At 42.8% G+C, this 22,359-nt stretch overlaps 1 protein-coding gene across 3 annotated transcripts in view; it reads left to right on the forward strand.

Moving 5' to 3' along the window:
* The window catches only part of bach2a (BTB and CNC homology 1, basic leucine zipper transcription factor 2a), a 41,911-nt gene extending 21,356 nt beyond the window's left edge, over positions 1–20,555 (forward strand). For 2 of the 3 annotated variants that reach the window (XM_023839285.2, XM_023839286.2), the window contains exons 2-5: positions 4,081–4,335; positions 10,828–12,333; positions 18,850–19,056; positions 19,761–20,555. In XM_023839285.2, the coding sequence (XP_023695053.2) occupies positions 4,093–4,335; positions 10,828–12,333; positions 18,850–19,056; positions 19,761–20,261 (2,457 nt within the window). In that variant the 5' untranslated portion in view covers positions 4,081–4,092 and the 3' untranslated portion in view covers positions 20,262–20,555. Of the gene's footprint in view, positions 1–4,080; positions 4,336–4,617; positions 4,693–10,827; positions 12,334–18,849; positions 19,057–19,760 lie in introns of those variants that run through there. The other variant, XM_023839287.2, reaches the window with a different exon arrangement.
* The last annotated feature ends 1,804 nt before the right edge of the window (positions 20,556–22,359 follow it).

Consider the following 22,359-nt stretch of genomic DNA (forward strand, 5'->3'; position numbering starts at 1 on the left):
ATAAATAGGTAATGCATTAAAATATATTCAACACTGAATTAATGATTCAATTGCTTAATCGCTCACTTAAGCAATAATGTGCAATATGCAGTGTTTGTAAGCATAATAAAATATATATATTTTTATTTTTAAATATATATATATATTTTGTGGCTCAGAATGTTACTCGCCAAAGTAAAGTGAAGTTTCACAAATCAACTACACTCAGCTAGGCTAACAAGGTTCCTGCCATGTCACACTTCAAAGAAATCCATATTTGCCGGCTAATTGAATTTATTTATATTTATTTAAACATTTAATCCCAGTTCGTCTGGCTCAGCCTTAATGATTATAGGCGGCAGACAGAATGTCATTCCAGCATTTTCTACTGTTCCTTACTTTGCTGTCATCAGGCGTAGGGCGTCAGGTATGGGAGATAAATTCTGCAACTTAGCCTTGCCCAGACTGTGATTAGCATACCCTTTGAAAGGCACAACTCTGCTTATCCTTGACAACATTGCTGTTGGGTAGTTGACCTACATCTGCTCTAAACTGACCTCATAAATATAAAAAGCAACTAATTTTTAAACCGATTCCAATTCACCTCATTAAAACTTACGGTTAGCTGGGTATTATAGTGTGATGCATGTTGCAAATCAAGATTCTGCGCTGGTTGATTATCTTTTGTATGATGGTGGAAGGCATGTGGATTTGAAGGCAGGATAGATATCGGGAAGAGACTGGGCAAAGCTGATTGTCAGCTAGGGCTTGTGTAAAACTATGCAGGCTGTCCTTGCCCTCATGGAGGTTGCTGTTATATATATTTTCCACTTGCCAAATTCGTCAAATATCACTGTAGCTTAGCATGCGGTTGTTATATTAAGACTATGAGTTTCTGCTATTTGTGTTTGACAAATTGAGGTATTCATATCAGTCAGTAAAGCACTGCTTTAAAATTACTGGTGCCTGTTTGATTTTTGATCTTATAGAATTATATTGGCTAATATTTTCACTTAAAATTGGTGTTGTTGACAGAATGTTCATATCGGTCCTGCTGTATTAGGTGGATATTCGATTTTGTTGTTGCCACCTTGTCTCAGACTTTCAGCAACTGGATCTCAGGCCTGATTGGCTGATCCAAATACTACTTCTTTCATCAAGCTTCAGGATTGGCCCAGCGCTGGGCCATTAATGTAATTTTAGACAGGCAGGAAGACCTGTGTAAGTTTCAGTTCTTTATCAATCTCCTTTGGCTTTTCCAAATGTGTAGTAGCGTTCTTAGGACATCATCTGCAGGCTAGTTTGTAGATACTGTAAAAACAGTCTGCAGTGATATATTTGATATTTTTGCACAGCACTGAGCACGTTCCAGCCAATCAGCATTGGAGACTTGGACTCTGCATTCAGGAGTCTTGGCACTCTGAACAGTCACTGAGCTTGACTTTGATTGCCTTAGTTGCTGTCCAAGCGTAAGGGACCCAATGCAGGGGATTCCCTATACAGGGCATCAGTCACAGGGTACATAGACATTCACAATGCAGTTGTGCCCAGCTTGCTTGCACTATTTTCTAATAGCTAAATGTATTTGTACATTTTGCATGGAAAATGTAAATAGACAGTTTTTAGTGCCAGTGTCCTTTGGTCACTCTTGTGCTGTCATGCTTAAATTGCCATTTTAACATATTCTCAATTCAGCAACTGACTGAAGTCACGACAGTCCAAAGGTCAAGTGTACACTCTACTTATAATAAACAGTTACATCTTTAGTGGGCATTCCCCTGGGTGAGTCATATACTCATGATGGTGCCTTAGATTGTGTGTGTGTGTGTGTGTGTGTGTGTGGATTTTGTTTATATTACATTGTGGGGACCAAATGTACTCCACAATGTGATAAAAATCTGTTATTTTGACATTTTCAGGACCATTTTTTAGGTCCCCACAAAGATCTGTGGATGCAATCAAAAAACTGCATTTTGTTACAGTACTTATGGTTAAGATTAGGGCTGGGTAGGAGTTAAGACTGTCATGTTATGATTAGAGTTTTCCTCATAGAAATGAATGGAGAGTACCCACAAAGATATAATTGCAAACATCTGTGTGTGTGTGTGTGTGTGTGTGTGTTTTATATCGATACAAGCTGTATTTGTTATGGACAATAAGTTTGAATGGCAAATTCCTATATGCTTTGTTTATTAGGCACAATAGGCAGGATGCCTTATACCTGTGAAAAGAGAAACCTGATGCTGAAAATAAGTAATCAGGTCATTTGGAGAAGCCTGCAGGTGTCCTGCCTTTTGGCACGTTTGCTCCACTGCAAACGGCACTGACTTATTTGGGGGCTTTTTAATTAATAGCTGTTTGCATTGGTTCGAAAGATCATGCTTTCCGGTATCCAGTAGACGGATTGCAGGCCGCCGCCAAGCATGTCTGCAGTTACTGACGCTCAGCTAATTTTTAGCTGACGCTTGGACCCTCGGCGCGGATTTGACCTGAGAATCAGCTGCACTGGCTGCAGTTTGCAGTAAAACGGGGCCACACCTTCTGGAAACAGCTTCCTATGGGGTAAAGCTTGTTTTTACCAGTTTGTAAAATCTTATTGCACTGTTGCATCTGACTCCATTACAGGTATGTGGGAATGCAGTATATTTATGTTCTTATACAGGCTGTGAGCATTGACTTGATACAATGTCTAATTAGAGCACTGACAGAGTGGACAGCCACTGCCTGTCGAATTCAGCTTTTTGTTGCTTGTTTATAATCGCTTACCTGTTGATGTAATTTCCTTTCATTGGCTATAATCACTTATTCAGAAGAGGGTCTCAGTGTTCTAGGAAGCCCGGGGAATGAGGCAGGGGACAGTCTGGTCTGGGATGTTAGTCCATTTCAGGGCAAACAGTTTTTCACACTATTATATTCTGGAAGTGATTTAGATACCAGATCACCGGACTGCTGTGGACTTGTGAATTGAAGTACATAGGGGTGGTGTGGGGCTCAGTGGACTAAGCCTCTGTACCTGTAAACAGAAGGGTGCCGGTTCAAGCCTCAGCAGAATGGTCACATGTTTGTGGCTCTTGAGCAAGGCCCTTAACCTCAGGTTCCTGGGGTGCTGCTTGTTGGCCAACCCCTCCCTGTGACCCCCTAGCTTGCTGTCACCAGTCTGTGTGTCTCATGGAGACACAGCACAACACCCTCCCATTCCAAAGAATATTTCCTAATAACTAATAAAATGACACTATATATTGGAGTATTGCACACAACCTGGGGTAGATCTTGTCAGCGATCTTCTTGGGAACTCTGTTCGATGAGTGGAAGTACTCTCAGGTACTCTCCTGATTCCAGGGAATAAAAGGGCAGATTTTGGCGGTAGGGGGGCGCTGTGAGAACCTTGACGAGACGTGGAACAGTGTGTCAGATACACATCAGCCTGTACTCAGATGTTATGGCATGTGGTTCTAACCCAAGTGGAACCTTTATTCCGAAGGCCATTTACCAAAAGAGGAGCAGCTGCCATGCCCCCCCCCCCCCCCCCCCAAAGGAAGGCTCTGCTCCAAGCATTTCTGTTCACAATCAGAAGCAGCGTGTGATGAGCTATTACGATCTGCGGCATGCTTGAAAATCCAGGCAGATAACTTGAACACCCCCCCCCCCCCCCGACCCCTTTGGCCCACAGGTTTTTCATACAGAAACAAAGGAAAGTGACTGCGGTCTTGCTACTTGTCTGTATTCTCTTGCATAAGCAAGGAAACTGAGATAATCTGATTATGACTATTACATCTAACTAAAACAAACTTTTGCCTAATGAAACTTTGTAATATTTCGATTGTTCAAAGTGTGTGCCAGCAGCGCAAAACTATGGTGTGGGGAATTAAATTAAAGCGCTTATTGTTTGAATGATGACAGGACTACCTCAGCTTATATAGGCCTAGGTAATTTGATTTGATCATGCTGAACGGATAAAAATATGGTGTCAGTAGAATGAAGGCAGTGATGTCATTCTTGATCAGTCAACCAGTGTCTGCCTTGTGCCACCATTGGTCCACCAGCCAGCTGCCTTTTGCCCTCATCAGCCAATCAATGGCTGCCTTGTGCCCCCGTCCACAGGGCGCGAGCGGAATGTCCGTGGATGAGAAGCCTGAGGCCCCCATGTATGTGTATGAATCGACGGTCCACTGCTCCAACGTGCTGCTGAGCCTCAACGACCAGCGCAAGCGCGACGTGCTCTGCGATGTGACCGTGCTGGCCGAGGGCAAGGAGTTCCGGGCGCACCGTGCCGTGCTGGCTGCCTGCAGCGAGTACTTCCTGCAGGTGCTCGTGGGTCAGGCCGAGCATGAGCTGGTCATCGGCCTGCCCGAGGAGGTACGTTGATCCGCTGTCACCCTGGCAATCTTTTTCTGATAATTCGTTGTTTTTATTATATATTATAAATGATTGTGACACAAATTTATGAGTTACAGATTAATGGAGGAAAAAATTGTATGCTGTGCAAATGGTCTAACAGCATCTGAACCGTAGAATGGTCTGTCTCACAAGAGTAGTTTTATACTCGATTTTTTTTTAACTACAATCTGAGGGGTGGAACTCTTCAGTCTATTTAATAGTAAAGGTTACATATTAAAATAGGGTTCTGGTATTCAACAGCAAAAGAATCATATGTAGACATCATTCCAGCTCGCTCAGTCAGAAATGGGACCTGGATCATGTCTCAGGACGCAGGTAGGATTGATGTCCATATAAACTCGCACAGGCTTGTTACGGGAAACACAGTCTCCGGCTGAATAGGAAAACCGCTGCTTGGAGCCCAGCGAAATGTTGGAAATACAGAAGGGAAGGGAATGCTTGATGGAGAATTTCAGTATTTCTGTGTTTAAATCTGGCACATGACTTTACGAAGTATGTAGTCATGGCAAAATAATAAAGATGCCTGCTAAGTAAACACATTTGAAATGTTTAACTAATGTTTCCATCCATCTATCCATCCATCCATCCATCCATCCATCTTCCAACTTCTTATCTAGTACAGAGTTGCAGAGAGCTTGAAATCTTTATCAGGAAGCTGGTGTTTATCATCTTATGATACAATAGAATGTGAAACATAAATAAAATACTAGAGAAATGTAAAAGAACCTGCTTTTATTTGTACCTATTTTTAATCTATTAGTTATCTTGATATTATTATGAGAGCTTTTTGTTTAAAATCTACCAAATGCAAGAGAAAGGAATTAGCATAAAATGTCATGTTGACAATGTAGGATTTTTGTCGCTAAATAAGCTCACATACAGACTCAGGTCAGCAGACATTAAAAGCTAGAGACACTTGTGTTGTGTCTGGTCAGCGATGTCTTTCCTGAGAAGAGGTGGCGTTTGCAGCAGCCGTAATGCTGCTTAATATGAAGCTGATGCAGCCAGAGAATTTTATTGTAATTTTTCTGGTTAAGTATTTGGTTGGTGATCTCATTTACAGTCATTCAGGATCGGGCCGTTTAGAATTCCCAAGAACGCCTCGTTTTTGACAAATGTTTGCATATCCACAGCTGATTTTGTTTATCTCTTCGTCAAGATATGAGTGCTTCCAGCTCTTATATGTAGCTGTTTTTAAACTGACACTTTTAGCTGAAAAGGTTCACATCTGAGCGTTGAACTAAAGGCTAAAAGCAACTGGATCTCCAGTTCAAATCTTTAACCAACACACTATGCTGCCTCCTATAGGCAGACTGTTGCATTTACAACTTAGATCAGTTATGCTGGGTTTGTTTAAGTTTTATTTAGGATGGGATAAGTTTCATAAGCTATCTTTGCTGGAGAGATGCTGTCCTAAGTTTTTATATGTGGTCAAAATGATCCGGACTGAGCAATTCCCTTATTAATTTCATGTAAAATATATGCTATTCTCTCTTGCATTATATGATTTCTCTACACAAGTGGTGTTTTTAGCCAGTTGCACAACACATTCTTTTAGACCTCATGGTTTTAATGGGGGGGGGAGTCATAAGGTTAGCTGAGATATTTCTGCCAGCCTGCGTACAAATTTTTCATATGTAGTAGACACTTTCGTGCTCAGTAGCCTCACCAGAATGAGTGGCATGCTGTTTTTTTTTTTCCCAGGGAACCTTTGCATAAATTAGTGTTTTCCACAGGGAGGCAGACAATTCTTTTCTTTGAGCTGGGCTAGAGAACAGCATTCCATGGGCTGTTTGTGAAGAGATCTTGGCGAGCCTCCCAGGATTCCTGAAAACAGGGCCTGGTTTCCGAGGCCCCATGATTTGTTGTTCACACGGTTTTCTTGCCCCGTAACGATATCGGCACTCCAGACTTTGCACAGCACAAAATCCGCACCGCCCTCCCACCCGGATCCCTGCTGCCATAAAATGTCCCAGAAATGTCACTTTGATTTATCTCGCTGACTCGGAGCCAAACAGTAAATTCTATTCGGGGCTTAAATGTTTCACATGTTGAGGTCTGTGTGCTCGTGATTAGAAGCCCTGCTTTGTTTCCTGCTTGAGTGCATGGCCTCCCTCCTCCTCCGTTTGCTGCCCATCTCAAGCCGGGACCCTCGTCCTCTACTCTGCCCCACACATCTCTACAACGGAATGGCTTCATTAGGTCACCGCTCGTAATGCTAAAGGAATTGCATGCAGCACGGTGAAGGAATAAAGACCTTCTCCTGCTGGCAACAGCTGCTGACGCAAGCTGAAAATAGATCCAGCAAATGCTCAGCACTTTCAAACCCCCCCCCCCCTCCCCCCCCATCACCAACAAATCCCATCCATCTTTACGAGGAGGCCAGGGAGCTGAAACAGGCCCGGGGGGCCTGACTCGAATGAGACGGCTTTGGTCTTTCTGGAGGGGGTCACCGCGTCCCGGTGAAATTGGACGCCGGGGTGTGAGATGGCTGGACGCAGGGCTGGGGGGCTCTGCTCTTGTTAGCCACGTAATGCCTGGTCAGGATCCAGCTATGCCAGATGACCACGCCTACCACAGCGCGCACAAACAACCTCACGTGCTGCCACAAAGCCGCCCTTTTCATGCCCGCTTACTCATAGACGTCCCCATCCTTTGACACCGTAAGGCGGAGTGAATAAACACAACTGCGAACCTCCTGTCCTGGGCCATTCTTTGTTGTTGGCCGATGCCTCTGGTAGCTGCAGAGGACAGATTCCTGGGCTCCTGGTCTTCGCTGAGGACAAAACCGCTTGTGGTTGTACCACTTCTGCAGACATGAAAATCCCATAATTGATGCTGTTTCTGCTTTACCAATGATATTTTTCTTTTTCTTTTTTTTGTCTGTTGAGTTCTAATACTGCTGATGTACTCGCAAGAAATGTACTACATCGAAACTTCATATCCCTTTAGAAAATAGTGATACTTCCTTGTGCATCCTGGCATGTGCTTCAAGAACATTCTGGTCCTCTACTGAATAAGCAGTTATGGAAATTAATGGATGAATGACTGGATGATGAGGGATGATACTTCAATGCATTATACAGTCTTACATCTCGGATGACGTATGACAACATTTTGACAGCTCATAAAGTTTTACTCCCGAACCCTTCTTGTTATACCATTTAGTGCACTTTTAACATGTGCTAACATGTTGGCATTCGCCAACCAGGGGTAGGTTTCCTAAAATCTCCCTTTACCAACTTACACATTTGGAACTGTTCAGTTGTGTGGTCGCAACTATCTAAGATGCTAACGTTGTTAGCAGCTATGCTTTTGGGAAACGATCCCCAGAGCAATCATCTCCGTGGCCATTGTAGTTGCTGGGTACCTTTGCTTCGTTGTTTATGGTCTCCTATGTCGGGTGGACTTTCTTTCTGAATTTCAGGTTCTCCTCATCTTCCTGCCTACTGATGAAACGTACTTCATCCTTTGTTCACACTGCTCTGTTCCTCCTCACTTTCCCACTTCCAGCTGAAGTGCTCTCCCTGGCAGTCCGAGGGGCCCTCAAGGTTACTTTCACTATGTACTTCTTCTGTTACCTGTGTTTTTTTTTTTTTCCTTCCCATTAGCGATTTGTTCTCTAACCTGAACTTCTCACCTTTTGTCAGTAACTTAAAGCCACAGGAGACTGAACCGGTGCAACCGCGTCTCCAACACACATGACCCTGGAACGGTGGCAATTCTTGGGGGCTCCCAGCAGGTTGGACTGCTGTCATGCTTCAGGGGGCAGGCTGGGGTGAATTTTTGGGCTGTTCCCCAACTCATAGGAGCCCCAGGCAGGGTGTGAAGGTGTTGCTTCAGTTTCTGATGGGTCAGGTTATGGATCCAAGTAACATGACCTTCAGAGAGCACAGGTTTTGTTTACTACAGCTAACTCTGATGCTTCATTCATATTTAGTTGACAGAAAAGCAAGAATGGGCTTGTCAGTCAGAATACAGATACTCAGATAAAACTGTAGAGATCTCAAGGGGAGTTTTGGTTCTGAAAGATCTTTGGAGTCTTTACGTTACATTCATGGTGGACCTTTGAAGTGTGTATCGTGTGTTGTCCTACATTCTAAAAACTCTACGTGAGTGTGCACTTCTTGCTAATGTATGACATACATTATAGTATATTTAAAATAGCATGTACATGCATGCATGCTTTTAAGCTGAGTGTACCTCCAGTACAATGATGATATCATTCTGAAAGTCCCGGTAACTATATTAGATAGCAGATTTAGCCAGTTGTCTTACAGTGCCTAAAGTCCATGGTGTTTTTTTTTGACATTTCAAGATTTACCATATCTAATGAATGTTGTCAAATTAGATTTCAGCCATTGGCATGCAATATTTACATTGATTGTGTTCATTTTAATTATGCTCAAAAGCAGCACACCTGTTATAACAGAAAAATACAGACAGTATATTATAACTCATCTTGACAAGAAATAGGCTAATACTCTAATGCACTAGCAGATGTAAAAAGTGGAAGTACTTCTGAGATACTTCACAGTGATAATATTATTATTTGGTAATGTTCTGTGTAATCTTTTATCTGAAAACCTACTGACATGACTGCACAATTCTGCACGCTACTTGTATGAGCACTTGTATAATTATTCCTCATGAATATTTTGGCTGACTGTCCCACATTTTAATTAACTAAAGGTTTACTATATGTTGTCAGCTCTAGTATCGCTGTTTCAAAATCAGTGAGCAGTTTGCTTGTTTTTCTTCGCAACTTACTGAGCCAGTTTTTTTCCCTGTGGAAAACTCTACACAAGAAATTCTGTGGTTTGCTGCTTAAAGTAATGAGGCCCTTGTTTATCTAGAAAGGATCCTGGTGTTAATGCTGTAAAGTATGTACTGTTTTTTCTCTTTTTTTTCACTAATAGGTTTTTTTTTTTTCGTAAGAAACTACCATCAGTAATAATTAATAATTTTTAAATGTTTCACCCTGCAATGAATCACCCCAGAACTGAAACAGCGCTGCATAGCGATATCAAAAATGGGCAGTTTTGACTCTTGATCCTGTTAAATACATAACTCAAAAAGTTTTTGATGGATATTTTCGGCATTTGCAGACATGTTGTTCAAATTTTGAGACAAATTGCACTTAAATTGTAGGAGCACTGCATAATGATAGCCAAGAGCAGACCAGCTTAAACATTTAATCATCAGCATGACAACTCAAAAATTATTCGGCTGACCTTTCCAAACTTTGTAGATACATCGGTAAAGATCTGAACTATACAAATTACATTTGCATTCATTCAATCATGGACATTAAAACATACACAGAGGAATACAAGTAACCAAGTGGGCAAAGGTTCTGCAAATTAAAATACAAGTGGACTGTACAATAAATTAATAAGTATACTTTCAGACCTACATATCACAACAAGGACTCATCATTTAGGTAAAAATACATTTATTAACTTTTACAGGTGATTCATGTAGTACTTCCAGAAATTGCACAGGTTAGTGATTGTAGGACTAATATGACTTACATAGCCAGACCAAATGCCTGGGCTATCCATGGAATTCTAGTTAATATTTGCTACCCATTTAATGAAGTTAAGTTTAGAAGAATAAAGTTTTTCCAGAATTTTGTGACTGTGACCTCTGTGTAAGCTTCGGCTGTGAAAATCATTTATTATAAGCTGTAGGACATGTGTAATGCATAACTGAATTAAGGTGTACAGTCCAAACTATGTCTGTTCCATTAAGACAAAAAAGGGGTGATTCGAAAACCTTTTATGGTGGGGGGAGAGGCATTAGAGGAGCCGTAATTCATACATAGGATCCAACCTTATGATTAAGCAATGATACATTTTGAATGGGTGAGTGATGAGGGAAGGGCCACTCTGCGGGCCAATCAGCTTTGGCCCTGCCCCATGTATAGGACCATGGAAGAATATCTAGGCTGTTTGATCAAGGTCAAAATTGTGTTTCACTCAGTAGAGCTATTTTCCACAACCCCATCTTCACATCCATAACCCCATCCCATACTACCTGTCCAATGTCTTCCGCCATTCCCCTGCTCTTAACAAAACCATTGGCATGGTTTGCCAAAGTATTGGTGACATAGAACCAGGGGGATTGATCAGGTGATTCATGCAATATTGCAAGTCAATCACGTGTCAGGATCAAGGTGAGGTTTGTGGCCCTTAATACCTTAATACCATGCAAAGTGTGACCACTGTGGCAAACCGACATGCTGTTTGGGTTTTTGTTATGAAAATAGACAAGGTCCGTTGGCAGGGCTCACTTCCAGGTTTTTTTTTTCACAGCACTATCCTGATAAAAGATGAACTGGTGTGGCCACTAGAACTGTCAGGTTGTTTCAACACACTCAAAGAGTCAAGAATAAAAACACGGCTGATGGTAATGCTGGCGATTTCCCTGTTCCTTTGTTTTTTGTAGGTTACTGCCAGGGGATTTGCCCCATTGTTGCAGTTTGCCTACACTGCTAAGCTGTTACTGAGCAGAGAAAACATCCAGGAGGTCATTCGCTGTGCCGGATTCCTGCGCATGCACAACCTGGAGGACTCCTGCTTCCGCTTCCTGGAGGCCCAGCTCCTGAGCAAGGGAGACGGCCTCCTGCGGTGCCGTAATGTGGAGGACAACAATTCGGAGGATGAGCACATGCAGCCTGAGGCTACCGGGACCAGCTCTTCGCGGACGAGGCTCCGACACGAAGCTCCAAGTTCCCCTCATCTCTTGGATGAGGAGAGCCTGGCTATACCCATCTCCGGTAGCCTCACCGACGGCCATGCACACATTGAAAGACATGGCTCCTCGGACCTTCCCCACTGCCCGAAATACCGGAAGTACCAAGGGGCTTATGGCAAGCACAATAATGGCACCTCCTCGCATACCAGTACCTCAGGTTTCTCTGACACGTTCACTGAGAACAGCCCCTATGGACAAACTCGGTTGGTGATCACGCAGATCAAGAACGAGCCGCCGATGGTGGAAGACACCCTCCCGCTGTGCCTGTCTGGAGACGAGCAGGACTCCCGAGAAACCAATGGCGTGTCAGAGATGGAGACGGACTGCAGACCACACAGCCCCACATCCGTAGAAAGAACCTGGGACTCAAAATCACCCAACTGCCTCCATTCGCTCTTCAAGAAGGACGCCCGCTTAGTAGGTCTTCCCGATGCCTCGCAGCAGCTGTTCACTGACCGAATTTCTTGTCCCCAAGACAAAAGGGCTACTCAGGGTGACCACAAAAAGGATTATGGGTCATTTTCTGGGGAGTTGGGGTTGCCGGCAACATCCTTCAAGGAGGGTGATGGTTTCCCGATTGGGATCTCGTTGAAGGCAACTTCCTGCGACAGGGTCTGCAAGCAGGAAATGGAACTGGATCGCAGGAGTGTTATTTTTTCCTCAGGAGCTTGTGACCGATTGGGAACCCCAGCACATTCTTATCCAGGAGGGAACGCTTTGGATAAGGAGCTCTCGGAGTTCATGCCAAAGGACACAAGGGGTGGCACGAGTCAGTCCTTGCCATGCTCCCAGACATACTCGCCTGGCGCAACGGTGGCAGAGCCCCTGTTGCACTGCCGCTCACGTCCCAAATCCAGCTGCCCCGTGCCGATTAAGGTGTGCCCCCGGTCCCCACCCTTCGAGACCAGGACGCGCACCTCCAGTTCCTGCTCCTCCTACTCCTATGCCGAGGACGGGAGCGGGGGTTCGCCCTGCAGCCTTCCCCAATTTGAGTTCTCCTCGTCCCCCTGCTCCAACGCCACCCGCTGCCTAGCCACGGAGCACCAGGATCAAGGGATGGCCGGCGACGCCATCTTCACCCAGGTGCGCCCCAAGATCAAGTGTGAGCAGTCGTATGGCACCAATTCCAGTGACGAATCAGGGTCCTTCTCCGAGGGGGACAGCGAGTCGTGCCATGTGCAGGAACGAGGGACGGAGGTGAGTGGGAATGTCTGCATCTCACAAAGCATTAATCAAAGACTTTATCTCTTTTATTTTACTTTTATTATTGTACAGGCAAATATTTAGGCTCTACAATATGATCATCATTATCATTATTATTATTAGGGGTCATTGACTTTGTTCCTACTCAATGACATTTTCATTGTAGTCATGTGACCATCGTATATTACTAAAAAAAAAATCTCAAAAATGTAAAATCCATAACTATGGTACAGTCATTACACACCACTCTTAATAAGAGCCTAAACTGAAAGCAAGCTTTTCAGTTTATGTGTCTCTTCAAAATGTGCAAGGAGAAATTTGAAAACCATAGGATTTTTTTTCCCACTTCATCAAGCTGAGGTTTGCGGAACTTTGCTGTTTGGCATTAAATGAAATGCCTTGAATGCGCTTCCATTGACAAACATGCCGGTTTGTTTGTTCAGAAACGCAATGCGACTTACTCATGGATGACTCAAATTTAAGTAAATGCAATCTATGCTAAGAAAAGGTGGGGAAGCATTTTTCTGGTTCGTTCTGCTGATCTGCATTTCTCACCGTCTCTCGGGGACCGTTTCTGAACCCAGTACACGTGAGGGGACTGGCGAAGGTGCACCTTTCGTCACTCTTCCCTGAGGGCGGTGCAACCCATCTATGGAAGGCAAAATCTGCTGAGCGCCGCAGTCATGGCCAGCATGAATTCTCCTCTGCGATACGCTGGAAATTCGATTAGTTGAATATAAAGTATGCTTTCGTGAAGATGTCTTTCAGTCTTTCATGCACTTGCATCAGCTGTTGCTGAAAGTGCTTGATTTTGAGGCGTCTGTGTGTGTGTGTATGGCTACCTTGATTGATCCCTGTCTAGGGGTCCCCAAACTTTTAATATCCGCAGACTGGTTTACGTCTTAAAAAAAATGAACAGACCAGTAACACACCCGATCATGGAGGGGTACAGGCAGATTGAGTTTCATAACTTTAACCGTTTCCATTTTTTTAATTGAGAACTGAGTGTACACATGTGAGGGGCTATAAAAATCAAAAATGTATAGTTTATTTTTAGAAATGAACAAACCCTTCTGCACAACCCTCAGCATTTCACAGTCCAGTGGAATACTAGTCAGAGATCAGTACCAGTCAGCAGACCAGGGGTTGGGAACCTCTACTCTAGTGTTGTTTGTCTGATTTTGTAGATTGGGAGATGTGCACAACTCTTTTTTTCACATTCCTAATTCTAGATTTATGCTTTATAAGCTATTTCAAATGAAAGCATACTACTTTGACCTATTGATCTTGTCCTCTTCACTTTTTTTCCCCTCTCGTAGTATATGCAAAGGGATTTTCACTGAAATTGTTGAACTCAAAGCAGTACTTGATGTAAATGAAAAAATAGGTTGACACCGATGTCAGATACATCAACATAATGTGCTCTTGCTACGTCGATACTAACATTTTCACACAGGAAAATTACACTTCCGTGTATTATTTATACTATGGCCCTGGGAAAGCTGTCTGCTTCTCTAGTCGAGAACTTGTTAAGCTCTCGGAAGGAGATGTGTCTGTTGCCATGGAAATCTTCATTACTTTTGGGGTCTTCTTTCACTGGTGGTAGGGAAGTATGACAAGTCTGTGCCTCCAAGAATGGAAAGAATCTAGTAATCCTACACGATATACAACTCAAACCATACTGTGTAATTGCTACAGTATCACATCTGTCCACATCTATCCACATCTTCCATGGATGTATTTTTTAATGCCTGATCTATCCTCGAGTGGTCATAATCAGAACCAGAACTTGCTTTATTGCTGGTATGTACACACATACCAGAACTGTTTGTGGTCCAAAGCCAAACATGAAATACACAACAGTATTATAAGACACACAGGCAAACTTCTCAAAACACCATGTGTAAAAATACAAAGAAATAATAATCAGGGTTGCCAACTGGTCAGCTGGCTAGAGTGAGATTTTCAATTTGAGACAAGTCTGAACTCACATTTACATGTATGTAACATATTTATTACTTTGTAAATAGTCTGTAGGGTTCGCAAACTACCTTGAAGCTTTTGATGTAGCTAATTTTAGGTTTATAATGGAATAATACAGATTTGCCGTAAGATTTCTTGCATGAGCGTGGGAGTCTGAAAGTGGGTCACGCCAGATGCATGAGAGTTGGTAACCCTGAAGAATATGAAATTTACAGAACACGATTATACAGAAGACACAATGCAAGACATCTTAAGTCAGAGAACCATGAACGAACTAGTGCCAGAACCAAAGAAACAGTTGTGCATTGTAGTGGAAGTTTGTAAGTTGAAACAATGTTGCACATATACTGTGTCGGACAAGGGAAACAACGATCAGCAATGTCCAGCTCACCCTGGATGTTTTTTTAAGAATGAGAAAAACCTGGCTGCAGAGTTTCTGATACCATGTTCTCCATCAGCTTCAATAGTTCATCTATTTCTGTAACTCAACTCAACCCTGTGTCGGTATTGGTAAGGAAAACTTACAACAAGTGAATGTTTTTTTTTTTGGCCCTGCGATGAACTTATATGCTCACCAGTGTTTCCTGCCTTGTGCCATGTTCTTTCTGGGATAGACTTCAGATTTATCTGTTTTGTTATGCGTAAGTGGTTATAAGTGATTATTCAAGAAGGATGGATGGATGGATGGAATATATTTTTGGATTGGCAAGGTTGGTGCTGTGTACATTAGGACTGGTACAGTTTATTTTGTTGAATGACTGTACGCTATATCCATATCGAGGGCCAGTACGTCATTCCGCTTCATATGCTCTAGAGAACTCGACTTCTCGACAACGGAGAAAAGTACACTGAAACAGGAATCCCTGTCTACAGTGCTGCCACACATACGTGGAGCAAATGTCAGGCTCGTGTGGTTATCCTACAGGTTTTAAAAATAGCTGAGAGTCAAGACTGGAAACAACACAGTGTGCCGAGGAAGGAAATTGTTAAATAGTAGCTCAGACTACCCAAGTCGCCGAATGCCATGACGGGTCTTACAGCTGCCCTAACTAACGGGCTAAATCGACGCTCATAATTACATGCTTTAAAAAGGACTCGTAACCATTCCTCTAGACATGGGCAGACGGCAAATAAGAAACCATACGCAAAAAAAGTGGAAGGAATTAAATGTTACCTTTCGAGACTAAAGCGTTTTATAATTGTTGCATAGGTTTCTACTTTTACTATGGGACAATAGAAGCGAAATAGAATGTCAATGCAAATAAAGAAAATTATATTAATTAGCCTTCTGAAACCTCAATATAATTGATTTATGGACCAGTCGCCCTTGATATAGCTAACGAAGGATGCCGTCTGTCTGCCCAAGCGTTCAGACCAGGGAATTGCTCTTTTATTGCTGTTGATGTTCAGTTCAAAACCCTGAATGCCGTTTGTCAGCCTCCTGTGATGGTCCAGAATGGAGCATGACTGTTAAAGGCAACTAAGTGTCTGCCCAATGATGTTTGTGACAGCAATAGGCACTCGTATGTATCAGCTGAACCCAAGTCGTGCCTTTCGCTCAGTCTCTTTGCTGCTTATCGATCATGTCTCTCGAAAATATGGCTTTATTCCACAAATCTGTTTCAAATATGCCTCTTGGGTCCTGCTGTGAATAGAAACACCTCAGTTTGCCAAAGGAAATGGTACACATTCATCCAAGGCACGTAATCATGTAAGATGTATTATTTTTTATGTTAAGAGAGGAGCATGTTCTGCACCGTGGAATGACTGAGGTTGTAGACACATTACAGGCTGAACTATTAACAGGTGGCGATAGTGTTTTTTTTTTTTTACTTGCTACGCTCAGTATTAAAATAGCCTCCGTCTGAATGAGGCAACTTGACCTATTAAATATCATTGTGCTGGTTTGAAGGTCTGTCTCTGGTCATTCGGGAGGACCTGACGGCGAGTTCAACGTGCTGGGCTTTCTGTGGAGATGTTTGTGTTTCTACCCCCAGACTGAGGTTAGCAGAATGACCTTCATCTGTCACCCATCCACCCCCCCCCCCCTTCCCCAACCCCCAACTCCCAACCCACCGGTAGACTGCCTGGCCCTTCAGAAAGTAGGCTAGGGATGTGCTTTACATCTGTGTATAACGGATGAGGCCTACTTTGCAGGGCAGACCCATTTACAGAGTAATGACCAGCAGCGTGTGTGTGTGTGTGTGTGTGTGTGTGTGTGAGGGGTGAGGGGTCTGAATTTATGACTACTACTGGAGCCCACTTTGTCATCCTAGCCTCATTACTGGACTAGTTCTCCTGGTATTCGGCTAAATATAAACATCTTCTGTGCAAAAGAAACTCACAAGGTCAAGGAGAGGGGGTATCTCATCTCTGACCATCTCACTTAAGCAGCCAGATTCCTCTTCTTTGTTGTCAGAGGGGTGCACAGACGACACAGAAATCAAATATTTACATGTGCATCTCATACCCTTAAATAGTCATCGCACCACGTATTCGACTTGCGGAAGAGGACCAGCTATTTTCAGCTGCCCAGGGTGAACGCGGTCTAAGATGACTGGCGTTGGGTCAGCCCAAAGGCCGTCTCCGAGACCTATTAATGCACGTTCACAGCGAAGGACGAGGCCTAGCCTAGCTCGTTTGGATTATCTTTTGGATTCTCGGCATTGGAGGGTGGGGGTGAAGCGGAGCGTTACCCATTTGAAACACTGCTGGGACCCCCCATCCCCCGCTCCTGCCTAAGCGATTCCACCAAGACCCAGCCTGCTGCTAATTTACTTTAATTAGGACTTAGGACTTCATAAGGTTTTCCCTTGCAGCAATGGTGCCCTCTCCTGGGGAGTCTCTGCAAGTTCAAGCTGAGGGGAAGTCACCCACACAAATATGAAATAAATCAATTCTGTGCTCGTTTACCACTGTTGGCCCAAATTACTCGAGAGCCCAGCTATGCAGCTGGCTTTTGATAAAAGCTCTAAGTAGCACACTCTTTTGGTAAAAATAAAATACTGATGCAATTTAATCAGATGTAAATATTCTAAGCTTCTAAGCTTTACGATATGTATTTTTCTCCCAGCAGGATTTTCTATAACGCTGGTGGCATATGGTCTCAAATGAAGGACTTAGAAGTATTAACTGCTTGTTAAGCTGCCTGCCTTGCTCAGGGTTTGTGCTAAGTTTGTTAAAATGCCTTTTAGGGAACTGCTCTCCACAACCTGCTAGACAGTAGTGACGGGGGAAAAAATCTATGAACCCCCTGTCAATAGGAATACAAAAAACAGATAATTGTAATCAAAAATCCCTTAAAATGAGCAGTGTGGTGCCCTAGAAAATGCTGAATTGATTATTCGACAACTGACAGCACGCTTATCTGTGTTCATTCACCTGATGAGTTGCTTTGTGGTATTAAGTCTTGAAGAAGGATTTGTAAAGTCTTCCAGTCAAGTATTTTTATACTTTTGAACTGTGCCGCACGCTACCACAGGCTGTGCTAAGGGACCATCTCCATAGCAACCATGGAGTTAGTTTTATTGTACATGTGGAGTGACTGCCGTTTGAGGAGGTTTCTTCTTGTTCTGATCGATCCGCAGGCTTTTCTCTTTGGTCAAACACGCAGATAGATTCGTCTGCTAACCCTTTCTCTCTTTCAGTGAAATCACATGTGCGTAAGCTGTGTTTGTCCTTGCACCACAGGATTGGGAAATTGTTAACCTTCCATCAGCTACAAAACAAAAGTATGGGAGAATCTAATAAAATCCATGGTCTTATCTATGGTCTTGTGTTTGACAGCATTTATATTTTGTTACCCCTGCTGAAGACTGACTCTTTTTTTCTTACAATTCTCTGGCTCAATCTCTGGCTTACAGTCTTCCTTTGGTCATGTGTACTGGTTTGGTTCATCTAGTAGATGTTTTTGTTTAGAACATAAAAATGTGAACCATCCATATCATAGTAATGATATATTCTGGTGTTCTTTAAAGGTACAACGGTCACTGATACTTTACGATGTTTTCAAACGTGCTCAGATTTGGTGCTGTGCAGTTACTCATTTTTCATTCCTGTGATATGAGGTAACGTAGTAATCTATGGTGATAGACGCTATCTACCAAAGACGGAGTTTGATGTTTGCATTTGGCGGGGGGGAGGGGGGCATCTTGCTTACCCTATGTGTTAATGCACGTACTGTATCTGATGCACACATAACCTATTAATTTGTCTACATATAGGGTACCAACAAACCGTTTATACAAAGATGCAAAATGCCATTTAATTGCAATTTCAACTCAGGCGGCTTGGAAGGGCATTGTTCCCTGGTCCCTCCACCATAAAACAAAACTTTGGCCATGCTATGTACGCATTTTTAATGTCTGACTATCCAGTTAGGTAAGTACCGGAAATAAGGCAGGACTCACTAGAGGCAGGTGTTCCGTCCTCCACAAGCTTAACATCCACAGGCATTAGGGAATTTTATTGGTGAGTTTGTCCTTACATGTGACCAAGTTCGATCACTTTTCTTGTGTTTTCTCGCAGGTGAAACTTCCTTTCCCGGTCGACCAGATCACGGATCTTCCACGCAATGACTTCCAGATGATGATCAAGATGCACAAACTGACCTCGGAGCAGCTAGAGTTCATCCATGATGTCCGGCGCCGGAGTAAGAACCGCATCGCGGCCCAGCGCTGCCGTAAGCGGAAACTGGACTGCATCCAGAACCTGGAGTGTGAGATCCGCAAACTGGTACGCTTTGCGCACGGCTCCATTCAGATAGATGAAAACTTCAAGCCCTCACTGCAGTGAAACTGTAGATGTAAGTTTAGCTTAGGATATAAGTAGTAAGAATGTTGCAGTTTAGTCCAGACTACATCAGAGAATACCTGTGAAAGTGGGGCAGTATAGTCACATTACAATAAAGTACTGGCAATAGAAATGTAACCATTTACCCAGAGTACAGAGAGTAAAAATGTAACATATTGGCCCAACAGCCAATAGGTTTGGGTCAAATTTTTGCTGTGAAAATGTAACAGTTTTGCAGTGGATATGTGGTAAGTATAGACAATATCAGTGTCCATAGTATTTACAAATAGAAGTGTAATCATTTGGCCAGAATATATATTATGTAATACTAAAGCCCAAAGCACAGGCTCATGGGAGTTTTACTTACACAAATATGTTGAGGGCAGAACAAAAAAATGATTGGTTCAGAGTGACAACCAATCAGATTGTAGAGGAGGTGGGTCCAAGCAACTAGAGGCGGCAGGACCATGACATCTGATTGGTTGGTTCCGCTTCCTCTAGTTGCTTGGGCCCACCGTCTCTACAGTATGATTGGTTATCTCTCTGAATCTTCTAGTTGCTTGGACCCATGTCTACTACTGTATGGTGTACTGTTATGGATTTGATAAATAAACATTGATTTGATCTGTGTGTGTGTGTGTGCACAGGTGTGCGAGAAGGAGAAGCTGTTGACGGAGCGTAACCAGCTGAAGGCCTGTATGGGCGAGCTGTGGGAGAACTTTTCCTGCCTGTCCCAGGAGGTGTGCCGAGATGGGCAGCTGAGCCCCGATCAGGTCCAGTCCCTGAATCGTTACTGCCCGTTCCTGCATGCTGGGGACTCCGACGTCAGCCACTCCCCCACCTTTGCCAGCAACGACGCCGCCACCAGCATCGACCTCACTGCCAACTCAGATTCCCCCACTCCTGAGCCTGGCTGCTGCCCGTCTCCTTGTCCCTCTGACAGAAAGCTGACCTCCAACCAATGGGAGCCAGGCAAGGGTGCTGATTGTCTGGGGGGCGTGGCAGTGGGGCAGGAACACGGTGTAGGCCCACCTCCAGTGGGCGGGCCCTCATTCGAAAGGTGCAGTCAAACTGTAACGGTAGATTTTTGCCAGGAAATGACTGATAAATGTACAACTGACGAACAGCCCAGGAAGGACTGTACCTAGCAGCGATGGGGGGCCCATTTGATACAATTTGTTTGTCGCTATTCTGCTTGTGCTGTTTTAAAGGTTGACACTACAGTTGTCTTAACAACAGCAATACAACAGTTTCCAGGTATCCTTTTGTAAACCATGACAAAGTGGAACCTGATATCCTCAGAATGGTGCTACTCCTTGCTCTCGCAGGGAACCATGTTTTTAACTCGACTTTTTTCTACGTACCGCCAAACTCGAAGGACCTAAGCCCCACAGCATTTTTTGTATCACGTACCCCCTTTTCTCACTTTCTCCCTGCCTCCCCCCCCCGTCTAACTTTCTACCACAAGCCCTTTTTTCATGGCAGTTTGATCTCAGGAAATCTTCTGAATGTGCAGCATTGTTCACAAAAATTTAAAAAAAAAAAAAAAAAAATACAGATTCTGTACTTTGAGAGTTTTATACAACAGACTAAATGTTTCGCTCTGTTTACTGGAGTTCTTAACTTGTATTGTACAGACATTTGTATTTAAACATTCCTCTTTTGCCTTTACAGCCCTGGAGGGAAGGAATGATGGAGAGAGAGCAAAATGATTACCAGTCACTCCCAATATGTGTGTGTGAACACACACACACACGTGCACACATGCACACATTTTTGGAGACTTCCAACTCACTCTTGTTTTAATATAATGATCCCTAACCCTAGCTATAAAACAAAAACTCAAAAAATGAATAACAAACAAAAAGACATTGTTTGTGTACATGTCTCTATATTAAAATGTGATTTAAAATTGCAAACATCAGCAGTATCCCTGTAGAAGGCATGTTTTTACACTAAATTTAGTAATACGTTTTTTTTCTGTTGCCACTTAAACACACAATTAGATATTTACAATCTCAGGTCACTAGGTTTTTATACACACTCAAACACACACTTAATCCCCTTTGTCATAAATTAAACTCTTGTTAGGCAATAGTGTTCTAGATCCATAGTGTTTAAAGCTAAACCTGAAATATATATAAGTCCTTGGTGTTATTTTGTAACTATGTCAAGGTGAAAGAAAAGATAGGAAACCATGTTAAACTCGACATATGCAAGATATTTATTTGGCTTGTGGGAGTTTTACTTACACAAAAATGGGTCCATGCAAATAGAGGAGGTGGGACCAACCAATTAGATGTCTTGGTCCTGCCTCCTCTAGTTGCTTAGATCCACCTCCTCTACAATCTGATTGGTGATCTCTCTGAACTAATCATTTTTTGATCTGCACTTAGAACATTTTTGTGTAAGTATAACTCAAATGTCCCTTTACTTGTTCTCATTGGCTCATAAGTAAATTTTGGTATGTTCTCTGTTAGTGCTTCAGAGTGTTTGCATAGAATTTTCCTTGTCCTGACAGATTTGCAAATCATGCACCACAACTCTAGCACAAAAAAAAAATGGATTCAGTTGGTAAGGTGAATATTGTAGATGCAGAATGAAGGATAGAAGCAGATAATACTTGTCAAAGTAGTGATTACAGATTGTTATAGTGTTGAATACACTTTTCCTATATAATATTTATAGCTGTAGCCCATGTATTGCCCTTGTAAGTCATTTTAGCTCTTAGTTGCCCTGCTGTTCAATTCTAAAAATCTAAAGATGAAAATATTAGCTATATACGACATATTGCACATGAATTCTAATTATAATCTGGTTAACCAATCACTGCCAGGAGCCATGAAATGATAATAGTGTTTATAGTAAATGAAAGTTACTTTTAATTAAATTGTTATTTAAGTGGATTGTGGTATGTTGAGTCAGATTTTACATAAATGTAAGGAAGATGAATTAATTAACATAGACATAATGCTGAAGACAATGGAGAACCTCTAGAACAGCTGTGAAAGGAAATTTTGTCATGATTATTATTGATGTCAGTTTGTTTTAGGTCTGGAATAGGAGAGTACTGCAGTTGGGATGTAGGTGTGTGAATCTTGTGGTTGCATTGCTAAGATGGTGCATTTCTCCATTGGGGCACTAACCACTCTGATTTGCTGTACATATTTAACACTTAGAGATACATAAGACTAAGATTCTCTGAACTTTCAGCCTCAGAGAAAAATAATCGAATTCTGTATGTTT

This window comes from Paramormyrops kingsleyae, chromosome 14 (assembly GCF_048594095.1).
Source record: "Paramormyrops kingsleyae isolate MSU_618 chromosome 14, PKINGS_0.4, whole genome shotgun sequence".
NCBI classification, from domain to species: domain Eukaryota; kingdom Metazoa; phylum Chordata; class Actinopteri; order Osteoglossiformes; family Mormyridae; genus Paramormyrops; species Paramormyrops kingsleyae.